The following is a 13,002-nucleotide window of genomic DNA, read 5'->3' as shown; positions in this document are numbered from 1 at the left end:
CAATCCGATTATCACCATGTGAACTGGATCGCACTTTTGAGTTCTACACCACGATTGAAATGATCGCAACACAAAGTCTATGGCATGTACTATCAATTCCAAAGGTGCATGATCCAGTTACCAAGGAGTTACATAACCACTTTGGCTGGCGAAGTATCATGTTATAGAAAAAGACAAATACAAATTCATTAAAAAAATTGCATTATAACCTTTTTGTCAGGAACATTTGATACCTGTGCCAAAGAAACAGCATTGCTGCACAGGCTTGGTAAAAATATGGTTTTGTACAATGTAAATTAACTTACTAGGTTTATCCATAGAGTATGCTATAAGGTCATCCCATAACTCAGTATCATCATGTTCTTTAGCAAAATCTATAGCTTTATCAACATCATCCAAGTCCTCCATGATAAGACGCAATGCCTGCTTGGTGTTACCCATGCGACCTACATGGAACACAAAAATAATTGTATTAAATATCATGTTCTCTTTTTATTCTATCACACTGTGGTTCAAAGTGTTATAGCTTAAACAATTGAAAAATAAAGGGATTCAAATCCTGCATTCAACTAGTAAATCAGCCCCAACTCTCCATCAATTGGGGCAATGGTGGGGTAATACATTCTTTCATTTCTTCACTCATTTGAGTATTTATTCTGAACTCATTTGTTTATTTATTCTTATCTCTTCTCCTGGCTGCAAAGGCCCCTCTAGAGTAACTATATCTGATCCATCCTATAGTTTGTTTGGCTTATATTTGGTGAAACTTATTCTGCTTTTATTACTGTGATGTCAATAAAGTCCCAACTTATGCTTGTATAAATTCATATAAGCGTCATGCATTAAGTAATGTGCTGCATATATAGTGTTCATGCTGAGCCAAACTGCATGCATGCCATTCTATATCAATACATGAGGTTATGAGTTGTTTTGTTTTTTTGCCAATTATAAGCCTGATAAACTATAGAGTGTGTATCTCCAACTGAACCAAAATCAGATTTGAGTTAAGTAAATAATATTATTATGTTCTGTACCATTGTTCACTCTGATGTGGCAGTGACATCAGTGCGCATTTCATTGGGCCCAGCTTCAAATCGCTAGTGTTCGCTCAAAGCGCTGGTGTACACATGCTCACGTTTAAAGATGCCGCATAGATGCGCTTGCGAAACAGCTACCTAGGTGCTTGATGTCAATGCCACAGTAGGGTGGAAAATGGTTTAGTAAGTACTCACCCAAAAGAAAGACCATCTCTGGAATGAGATGCCTCTGTTCACATTCATCCAATGCCACCTGTAGCGGATAATAGTTACTGTTCTTTAAGAACATGAGCAGGTTCTTCCTATCGTGTTCCGCATAAAGCTTCACTTGAAGGGCGTGATATTCTTGTCCAAGATGTGGGTTCTTTTGGAATAAGGCATCTAGATACTGTAAAACACAGGGATATAAGATATAGAATTCAGTATGTGCTAAAATTGTTACAATGTAAATCGTGCTTCAATGGGTAGGGATGTGCCTGAGAATCTGGAAACAGGGCCCATATTCATGCCAATTGTTGCCAAAATGGGATCTATTTCTACATTTGTGGCCCAGATTTTGGGCAAAATTTAACAGAAATTTGTTGAGAATTATGGCTTTAAGATTTGTGAAATAGATGGGTCAATTTGCCAAAAAATTTGAGAAAAATCTAACATGTAGTGAAATCCTAAGTGGATTAATGAAAATTTCATGCACTCTTTGATAGCGAGAACCAATCAGAGCAAGTGATAGAAAAATCCAAACCATGCATTGATTGTGTCTAATGCATTCCGCGTACTACGCGCAGTGCTTTCGCACACGTTCGCATAGCGCAGGATTGATTCATTTTTTTTGGTGGGTTGATGCATTTATATTTGGTTCTATTTTCCAACATTTTTAGTGATTATTTTGTAAAATACAGCAAAAATTATGTGTTGCTTTTCTTCTTGTATATGAAATAGGTTAATTAACTCATGTTACTTGTTGTTTTGAGAAATTAGACAAAATAATGCACTTGCGCTGATGTTGATGCGCCTAATGCACTCCCCCCTTCGGGCTTGTGCATTAGACGCATCCACATCAGCGCGCATGCATTATTTGCCTAATTTCTCTCCCAACATACTTCCGCGTTCATTAACCTATAAATATTTGAAATAAATAATACTTACATTGTGCTGGAATTTTTGATGACCTTGTAGCTGATGAACAACTTTCTTCACCTGTATGTGAAAACAACAGACATATTTATTTAAGTTTATATACAATGGGTTTTACATTACCCATTGGACAACTGTCGGCAACTTGTGAACCAAATTGCCAATGATGCTTTCCCTAAATCTTAATGGTAACCCTAACCCAAATGATAACAGACCCTAACCTGCTCTTGATACTGACCCTAAAGAGTCCAAATTATTCAGCAATTGGGCTATTTCTAAATCAATACACCCCCTATGGAAGACATGACCTTCATCTTCCACACAGGGAGTGTGAATTTCAAATGGGGTTACCTGAATGGGTGACTCCATTTGAAATCCACACCCCATGTGTGAGAGACTAAGGTCATGTTTTCCATAGGGGGTGTATTTCAACTGGAATAACCTACTGTGACCTTTCATTTGACTTTCAATGAGAGTCATTGCGTCAATATGTACATTGTGTCTGCTCCCTGGCACTAAAAAGGAGGACTTTGCCCCATATGGCATGTCCTTGTTTATGCAGTGAAGAATTAGATGTGGGCCCTCGTTTGGCCACAATAACAATACCCAAACACACCCCTACACTTACAGGAATTTTATCAGAGTTTTCAATGAGCATTTTCACAGCTTGATCATTGTCAAATTCCATGAGTAATGCAATCTTGTCCTGTATAGACGTGAATAGATCATGGCGGTATATCAACTGGAATATGTCTTTGTGTCCGAGCCTAGAAAAACAAACAAACCCAGAAATTTACACAAGTGTCAGAAATGTATTAAGGAACGTTTATGCACTGACCAGTATGTTACATGGTAACAGACGTTGACATGTATCAAGACACATACTATGCACCTCGTTTGCCAAATTTTTCATTTCAAATATACCTAATGACAGTTGTAAGAACTTATCCTTTACTTTTAATGAATTTATACAATTTTATTTTTTTACACTTTCGCTGGGATCACTAAATGGGCCTATTTTGCTGGGATCACTGAATTGGCCTTTAAGGTCTCCCATGCCATGATGACCCACTTAATTGTAGAATGATATAAACCATAGGAGACCCTGGGAGACTACTATTTTTGTAACAGCAAATATGTATGTCCCAGGTATGTAGGTATATTAAACATAAATATGAGCCCAAAGACCATATTGGCCTATTTAAAAGTACACCAATGCAGACCTGGGAGACCTCTATTTTTATGATGGCAAATATACATATATATTCTAAGTTAAAGTTAAAGTTAGAAGGCATATTAAATGATATACTACCATGCACCAATGACCTAGATAATCAGAAAGTTGTAGCCTGTGTGAGCTAGAGCTACTTCTAGCATTTTGGTGTAGTAACTTATTTAATGGACAGAGTAGATCTAAGGTTTACCATTTTCATCCTAATTAACATATATAGTTATACAAATACAAGGGTCCTCTTATGTAGTGTGTATTGTAAAGGGAAATTTTTTCCTAAATTGTAAATGGTTGTCTTGTGATTTAATTAACAATAGCAGAATTCAGATAAATCCACTTTTCTCAATTTGAGATACAGGCATATACGATGAGTCAAATAAAGACAACAATAATCTGAATTCTAGTTCTCCCAGTCTACAACTTTCTGATTATCTCGGTCATTAGTCCATGATGGTTTTGGTTTATCTTATTAATATACCTTCTACTTGGGACTCTACCATCATAAAAAGAAAGCCTCCCAGGGTCCCATCAGTCCACTATTAAATGGGTCATCACGATCCTTGGCGGTAATTTTTATGTTTAACATGCCTACTTACAATGTACCTGGGATATACATATTTGCCATAACAAGAATAGTAGTCTCCCATTGTCTCCCATAGTCTACATCACTCTACAATAAAGTGGGTCATCATAGTCTTTGGGTTCATGAAGTTTATTAAGCCAACTTACTTGAGATATACATATTTGCCATTACAAAAATAGCGGTCTCTCAGTGTAGCTCATGCTTTGCAATGGGCTATTCCAGTTGAAATTCACACTACCCCTGTGGAAGATTTTGGAAATATCTACTACAGGGGAGTGTGTTTTCAAATGTAATTGGTCAGGGTTAATCATTTTGAAACTCATACTCCCTCTGTATTATGGCTTTACCTATATCTTCCACACCTGGAGTGAGTATTTCAAATGGAAGTTACCCAATTGTCTATTCTATTTGAAACTCATACTCCCACTGTGGAAGATTTTAGCTAAATCTTCCACATGGGTAGTGTGGATTTTAAATGGAATAGCCCAATGATGTAGGTCATCATGGTCTTTGGGTCACTTTTATGTTTAATATGCTTACTTATTTGGGACATACATATTTGATAGTGGTCTCCCAGGATAGTACATGGCCTGTATCAGTATATGAAGAGCTTTGTTGCAAAACCCCTTACATCCACTTTTGACTTTTTGAGAAAAACAGCTTTTTTTAATTGTGCAAGTATTACTTGTTCGATTTGATTCAATTTGGGGTTGGATAAAGTGTTGATGAATAGAAAGTAAAAGAATAGGTTTGGGACAATTTTCAAGCCTTCCTATTTATTTTATTATTTCTTTTATATCGCACCTTTTGTGGATGTAAGGGGTTTTGCAACAAAATAAATTTACCCCTTTTCTAGAAACCACCTTTGCAATCAAATTTGAGCCCATTTGTTTGCACTTCATTATGTAACTTGACTAATGCTTTGAAAATCAAAAAGAAAAATTGAAATATCTCATTTAATTTTTTAATTATGAATCTTTAATTAAATTCGGGAAAATGGCATTTTTTGGGTATTTCCGAAGCTACACCTTTTGTTAATTAAAATGATTTTTTCAAACATAGTGACCCAAAAACAGTTCCTTTTGGTTTTAATAGCTAAAGAACATTCCAGGCTACCATTATACATCACAAAAATTAAAACAAAACAATTCTATATTCATTTTAAGTTCAGATTTCCGGAAATTCCCTAAGATTTCCCAAACAGGAAATATGCGATAACTCCGGAAGGGAAGGTAGTATGAAGGTCAAACAACCACCAAAATGTGTATTTTTACCCACACTATAGTATTATGCCAATAACTCAATTTCGGCCAAAATGGATGTAAGGGGTTTTGAAACAAAGCTCTTCATATAATGAATTGGGACATCACATTATTTGGGACAATTTTGGAGCTACATATTTGCTATCATAAAAGATATTGATCTTCTAGGTAGTCATGGTCTGCATCAATCTACAATGAAGTGGGTCATCGCCATCTTTTGGATTATGTTTTGTGTTGAAAGGGACAATCAAGATTTGCTATTCTCAGCCCCCCCCCCCTCCAAAAAAAAAGGAACACCCTAAAATTCATCAAATTTCAGACTTGGGCAGTCTTAGAATAAGCATAAATTTGCTAATAAGAGGTATAATAAAGCTGAAAGCAATCTAATAAAGACAATGTCTGACATTTAACGTGAATGTAAAATAAAAGTATTGTACACATATTTTTATTCTCTTACAATGAGTCTGTCAAATTCACAAAACCGTTTAAGCCCATCTACTTACACTCTCGGGCTTACACTTAAACTTGCAATGTTTTATGAAAAAAGTATAAGATGTTGTGATTATGATCGAAGACAAGTTTTGGTTTATATAAAAACGTTTTAATAACATTAAATGTCGGATTATATAAAGATCATGAAAATGTTTTAAAATATTTTTTGACACATTTTTTGCCAAATATTTTGTCTACACTTAAATAACATTATGTTAACACATTTTAAACTTTTTATATAACCCGACATTTATACGTTTTTCTGGCAACCTTTTCTAACCTTTTGTGGATGATGTCGATTACGTTTTGTGTTTGCTGGGGAATTAAGACTTGGTTGCGTCTCTCGTCATCTGTCAATCAAATTGCGGGCAGTTTGTTTACTAGTGTTGTGATGATTGCGTTTCTGAATGTGGCAGTAAGTGCCTTATGTTTAATTTTGCACCTTTAAATATACAAAGTGCCTCAAAAGTTAGGTCTTAGAAAAATAGCTTTTTGCCTTGTAAAAGTACCATAATTTTTCACCATTTGCTGTGCTTCCTTTTCTCCGATGAAGGCACCAGATGAATCAACCTTTGTGTCAAAAAATATTTTAAAACATTTTCTTTATATAATCCGACATTTAATGTTATTAAAACGTTTTTATATAAACCAAAACTTGTCTTCGATCATAATCATAACATCTTATACTTTTTTCATAAAACATTGCAAGTTTTAAGTGTAAGCCTGAGAGTGTAAGTAGATGGGCTTAAAACGGTTTTGTGAATTTTAACCAATACAGGGTCATAGGGAGTTTGATTGACAGCAGGGCTGTCAACTTTTTGGAATTGCTTAGCGTGAGACAGAGGCGTACCGGGATTTGCCGACTTCAATGTTCATTTTGACCCATGATTATTTAAGCCACGGCACTCAAAAATGTGAAAAGCAGGTAGCAACAACAATTTTTTCAGCTTTTTGCGTGAGATTTACTTTCAGGCGTGATATTATACTACCTTGGCGTGAGACCGTGAGAAAGTGACCCAATGCGTGAGACTCACGGCCAATGCGTGAGAGTTGACAGCCCTGATTGACAGTGACGTCAGATGCAAACTTGTTTTTTTAATTCTGTCTCAGCCTATAACTTGATCTATATGTTGATCATCTGATGGAGTAGTTAGGCAAATATTTTGTATAGAACACCTCTGCTTCTCCTTTTAATATGCCTACTTACTTGAGATATATAGCCAGTGCTTTATCATATCGGCCATCATAGGAATACAGGTCTCCCAGTGTTTGCATCAGTCTGCGATTATCCGGATCAATCTGGTCTTGGGGCCAACGCTGTAATCGTTCCTGAACTGCATTCACTATGGTCATGAGGTCATACAGGTCTGCTGGCCATTCCTTGATGAGTTGATGAAAGCCCTAGGAAGAAAAGAGAAAAATTTATAAACGTTGAGGAAACTTGATCAGATTTTTACTTTTTCAAACTTACTATTGTTTTTGCGGACAGATTGGTATTGTTGTGATGATCCGACAGCTGCCTGGTACATGTTTGTTGCTGTCTCAAGCAATGGATCATAAATAATGATACAATAAATGACTCGGATGGATTGAGACTGATAGTGCCTGATCATTTTAAAGTCAACCATGCTAAGCAATAAAAGGTTTTTACAAATTCTTCCCTATTATTAGGTATCTGTGGCTTATCACGTCATATGCAATACATTAATTACAATAGCGGTTCCCAACCTTCTTTGAACATAACCCTTTTTCTAGAAAGTCTGACCCACATTATTACAGGGAAGTCATACAAGTCCCAAGTTTGCCAAGTTTTGAACTCTCAACTCCACAGATTAGGCCATGGATCTGATTATATTAAGTTCTCAAATTCCCCTGCATTGTCTTTAACCTCTACGTCTTTTGAGGATGATTATTCAAGTATTGATGAATGTTTTCAGTCATCCAGTTGTAGTATATGAAGTTTGGAATTAAATCAAAATACTGGACTTACTATTTTTAGCAAAGCTACGTTACATGACCAGTCCAGCGGGTCAGTTGCCTGATGAAGTGTGATGGTATCACACGCAACGTAGCTTTGCTAAAAATAGTAAGTCCAGTATTTTGATTTAAAGGAGGATTTCGTGATCCTAGCATCGTCTTTTTATGATATTTTTCAGTAGATATCCACGAAAAAAGCTTATTCCCAAAATTTCAGTTGATTACGATTTTGTGTTTGCGAGTTATGCATGATTATGTGTATTGCACTGCTCCATGGGCCACTGTTGTAATTTCGTTCTGGTATACCAGAACGAAAGTAAAATTTGATATTTTTGCTAAACAAATTAATCTGCAAGAAATATTTGGTACATAAACATTATGTAGCCAGAGGTATCCAGTGGTATAAAAATCTCAACTTTTTTTGAGAAAAGTGGGCAAAATTGAGGCTGTGGATCACGAAATGCCCTTCTAATTCCAAACTTCATTATTCAAGTATCCTCCCAACCAGGGCTTAGCTGAATCTTGCATCTTCTTTTGGAACATCAATTAATAGTTTAAAGCTTCCATATTTTTATATTCTCACCTCTACATCTTTCTGTAGGTAATCATTGAGTATCATCTTATACAAGCTGTATCAAAATGATTGCTACCCATCAGGCTTATTACCATAACAAGTCAAACTATAAATTCTGGACATTTCAAGAGTACCCAATATTGCATTTTGAAGAGACAGGCTTTTCAATAAACACCAAAACTGACGGGGACAAATCATTTTGATACAATCTGTATACTCATAGGGGCTGATCACATTTAGTTTACTCAAATTTTAATCTACAACCTCACCTCTATATCTTTCTGTAGGTAGTCATTGAGTATCATCTCATACAATGCTTTACCAAGCCTGGTGTCTCCCCGTGGTACATGAGGGCTGATCACATTCAGTTTACCAAGCTTAGCAAATCTGTACACTTCCACCTCCCAAAGTTTAGCATTCTTCCCTAAGATTGGTTCACACATGCTGTCAATGAAATCAAAAAGTAAAATCTAACAAACTACAATATTTTGTAAGATCATTTGCACCGCTTGTCCTGATCATTGCGTATAAAACAGAACATGTCACACTTGCATCATGCGATGCTTCGCAGATTGTTCCTGGAATGAGGTGCTGATGTGATGATCATATGGTTCATTTAACCAAAGAGAACCCCACTCCCATTTACAAAGTAAAGAGTGCCAAATCAGGCAATGCGAAGGGTTTTTGCAAAATACTGTAAATCAGCTAATCACAGCCTCTAAGTGATGTTCCCATTTAAGTTGCAACAAGTATAAGATATTTCTAAATGATTTGTTGACAGGTTGGAGTAGTCTTACCACTGCCCCCCACCCCCAGTGAACAAGATTGCCAATCCAAAATGTCATCACAGTTTTTTCCCCAGGATACTCTGCTTTCCCTCTTGCATTCTAAATCGGACCATATTCATGTCCTGATTTATTGTGCTTCATAACATCAAGATCCACTTGGTGGATATAAATCACATGGTATAAATCCATGTATTTATTTAGGTGAAGCTGGATATGAAACGTCATGCCTTCCCACTGATAATTAAATAACTGACATATCATCGCTACCACAACCAAAATCATCACCTATAGAAATCATCACCTCTAAAAAATTAAATAATAGAGAATATTCTCTCATAATTAAACTATAGTTCGATCAGCTCCTAATCGGTGGGCCTTATAACATCGCTGATTAATATCAATATACTTTTTTTGGAGAATTGTTTTGTGACATCTCACCAGAAATATTACAAATTATTAATTGAAGTCCTATACTTCGTCTACTTTCTTTAACACGCAAAATATAGTCCAGGCAGATCAACTATATCACTCTTAACGTGGGCCTACTTTCGGCGTAGTGGTAAAAGCCTAATAATTCCTGCCGATTATGAGCTGATCAAAGTATATATCAATATTTTGGCAATTACCATGCAGCTCTCTCAAACTGTTCTTCCTCAATGAGATGATTTAGGTAAGCTCTGCCAACCTCCTGCACTTTGTGTCTCTGTAATACCTTCTCATTTGCTTTAGTCTCGGCCAATGCCTCCTGCCAGTAAAAACAGTGACAAATATATGTTAAAGATGAGTAAGTGGAGCACAATATGTTATGGCACACCATTTAACACAATTTCAAAGAATACCAGTGGGGTCTGCCAAAAATAGTTGCTGCTCTTTTTATGCTTAAATACCTTTTTTATTAGAACATTTCAGCATGCAATTTCAGAAAGGTACAACATTTTTTTATTACATTTCCAATTTTTTTCTTTTATGGCCAATATCCGGAATTCAAGAACTTTCTGGAACACTGGCATCTCTGACCATTTGAATCTTAAGAATTGAGAACAAGTGCATCATACATAGAATAAATCATAGCTCATGGGTGGTGCATATGACCGGAACACTGGCATCTCTGACCATTTTAATCTTAAGAATTAAGAACAAATGCATCATACACTAACAAATACACAGCTCATGGGTGGTGCATCTGACCGGAACACTGGCATCTATGACCATTTTAATCTTAAGAATTGAGAACAAATGCATCATACACATAACAAATCACAGCTCATGGGTGGTGCATCTGACCGGAACACTGGCATCTCTGACCATTTGGATCTTAAGAATTGAGAACAAATGCATCATACACAGAATAAATCACAGCTCATGGGCTCTAAGACATATACAACATATCATATATTATAAGAACATAACTCAATCACTTTTCCAGGATAGTGGGTATTTTTATTTCCTCATCAAATGTGCACCTTTCACTTTTAAGTATAGAAAGAATAATTACACTTTTTTTTTTACTTAGCAGCCTACAAACTCATTACATTTATTATAACATTTTTTACCTACCTCATATTTCTCACTTTCTATGAGCCAATCAATGTGATCATCTTTATCTCGTTGCCTAGCAACTACTACATCTTTGGGACTGACAATGTAGAACACACCGTCTTCAGCTAGATATTCTATATCAAATCAAACAAGACAAAAAGGAAAGACATTTAATATTTCTTACTAGCTTCATGCTCTGCAAGTCATAGGCTTCAATATAAAAAGTATCAAGTTTTGTCTCAAGAACCATTAAACCAATAGTGGGTTTGTTTTTACTCTAATTTTAATTTTTTTTAGTTTAAAGAAAATTGGGAACTTGTTGTCTGTAGTCGACACCCATGTGGAGAGAGTTTTAAAAGTCCTGCAAGTTGTTTAATAATTACTAGGAGCATGTGGCTCGGCAGTAAGTGATGAGACCTGTTATAAATAGGGTTGCAGGTTCAAGTCACATTGTGTTTTGTCTTTGGGCACTAAAACCGGCTTATGCTGGAACGATAAACAGACTTGTGCCAGAGGAGTGGCAGAAACCACACAGCAACATTATGCATGCTGGCGTCTAGCTCTAAGTCACTTCGAAAAAGAGATGGGTGGTTTAATTGGGCACTCCAACCTATGAACACATGCATTCACAGGTATGAACCTTTACCAGTAGTATACCAGTTCTGGAACTAATTTCACTGCATCATGGAACTACGATATACACTACATCATCTCTCACATACACGGTTGTGTGAATGCGGGGTTTGTTAACATCAATGCCCTTGGCACTACTTTTCAACTTTTGAAAACTATCGCGGTGCAAATAATGTTTACTTTTTTATGCATTTTGGGTCATAACATCAAGCCAAACAATATGCCAACACAAGAACAAAGCATTATGGGACAAAATGCAAAGTTCGCCCATTGAAGCACTGTGTGGGTTCCAGATTGTTTAACTCTCATGTCATGTATGCAGCATCTCATTATCCACAATGCACCTTGTTCTGAATTTAAGACAAGGCTTTATTGTTGTGGAAACAAGCTTCATAAGAAATGAAAGTTTTTAAAGTGAAAAAAAAACTGACCTAAATGATAGTCACTGGCCCTATACTCTTGGAAACCTCTGATGGATAGCGCTTCACTAGACACACAAACATAGTCATCTGTATCAGGAGTTATCACCTTCAACTGAGGACGTCGTGAACCTTCGCCTTCATCCTGGTCCAAAAATACAAAAACAAAACAACCAAATAAAACAAAACAAAAAAAACAGCAATACAATTTAGTAGGATAGAAAATATCAAAACTGTAAGTTTTATATAAAAAGTTGTAGATACCAAATGCCAGGCTACAGTATTCCGATATGTAGTGCTCTTTAGTTGTTAAATACTTGATCATGGAAGCGATCATGTATTGCGTGTATTGACATTTCAGTAAAAGCTCTAATGATCATAAGCAGTCACAATGAGAGCAGTGTTTTTGGTGATATATTTTGGGTCTACATCCGCTTGCTATCGGAAAGTGATTCAACAATACTGATATATCAACCAGATATTATCAATAAGAAATCCCAGTTAAATCCATATACCCTTATAGAAGACACAACCTTAATCTTCCACACAGGGTGCATGAATTTCAAATGGGGTTACCTGAATGGGTGAATCTATTTGAAATCTATACCCCCTGTGTGGGAGATGAAGTTCATACCTTCCATAGGGATGTTTGGATTTCAACTGGAATAGCCCAATTTCAAAATTGCTACCAATTGAACCCAATTCACGATGCAAATCACAGCTGCTAGTAGACTGAATCACAGGTAGGGTTGTATGATCGCTACTGGCATTTTATCATGAGTGATTTGATTGATGCGATTGCTATAATTTGGTTCACCTCAAGTTTGGTAGTGACAGCAATGCTACTTCGCGGTTGCGCCACAAGCGTGTCAACAATCCACCCATGTATGTGTGTGTGTACACTCAGTGCGTGTAACTTTACGCGCACGATTTGATACTGCAGCGAGCGAAACACGCACATACGTCATTACCAAACTTGAGATGAACCAAATTATAGCATGATATGGGCATAAGGTGAGCAAATCCGCTTTTATATTTGGGATTATAGAAAGACAAATCGGAAGCTACAATATTTGAAATGCATTTTTTGATCAGTCAATTGTTGATAAAATACATACCTCCTGTATTGGTCCTTCAGTAACATATGCTAACACTATTAAATCTTCACCCAATGGAGCTAGACCACACACATAGAAATCAGTCTTCAGCATACTCACTGTAGCAACAAATAAGAAAGAATACATTACTGGTGCTGATAAATCCTAGCTGGTTTTGACAACATAATGCTGATCACTCAAACAAGTATTTTAACTGTTCACAAAGTTGACAGCCT

The 13,002-nt window shown here is 36.3% G+C and overlaps 1 protein-coding gene across 3 annotated transcripts in view; it reads right to left on the bottom strand.

Moving 5' to 3' along the window:
• Positions 1-13,002, bottom strand: part of LOC140151428 (vacuolar protein sorting-associated protein 41 homolog) — a 42,008-nt gene that overhangs the window by 7,781 nt on the left and 21,225 nt on the right. For 2 of the 3 annotated variants that reach the window (XM_072173765.1, XM_072173767.1), the window contains exons 10-19: positions 12,788-12,885; positions 11,682-11,814; positions 10,636-10,751; positions 9,705-9,823; positions 8,560-8,734; positions 6,947-7,140; positions 2,800-2,938; positions 2,184-2,234; positions 1,233-1,425; positions 306-446 (exon numbers count right to left, since the gene is read on the bottom strand). In XM_072173765.1, coding sequence (XP_072029866.1) covers positions 306-446; positions 1,233-1,425; positions 2,184-2,234; positions 2,800-2,938; positions 6,947-7,140; positions 8,560-8,734; positions 9,705-9,823; positions 10,636-10,751; positions 11,682-11,814; positions 12,788-12,885 — 1,359 coding nt within the window. Of the gene's footprint in view, positions 1-305; positions 447-1,232; positions 1,426-2,183; positions 2,235-2,799; positions 2,939-6,946; positions 7,141-8,559; positions 8,735-9,704; positions 9,824-10,635; positions 10,752-11,681; positions 11,822-12,787; positions 12,886-13,002 lie in introns of all 3 variants that reach the window. The other variant, XM_072173766.1, reaches the window with a different exon arrangement.

This window comes from Amphiura filiformis, chromosome 4 (genome assembly GCF_039555335.1).
Source record: "Amphiura filiformis chromosome 4, Afil_fr2py, whole genome shotgun sequence".
NCBI classification, from domain to species: Eukaryota; Metazoa; Echinodermata; class Ophiuroidea; order Amphilepidida; family Amphiuridae; genus Amphiura; species Amphiura filiformis.
Note: the sequence above shows the minus strand (reverse complement) of the source record. Positions and strands in the feature narration are given on the sequence as shown.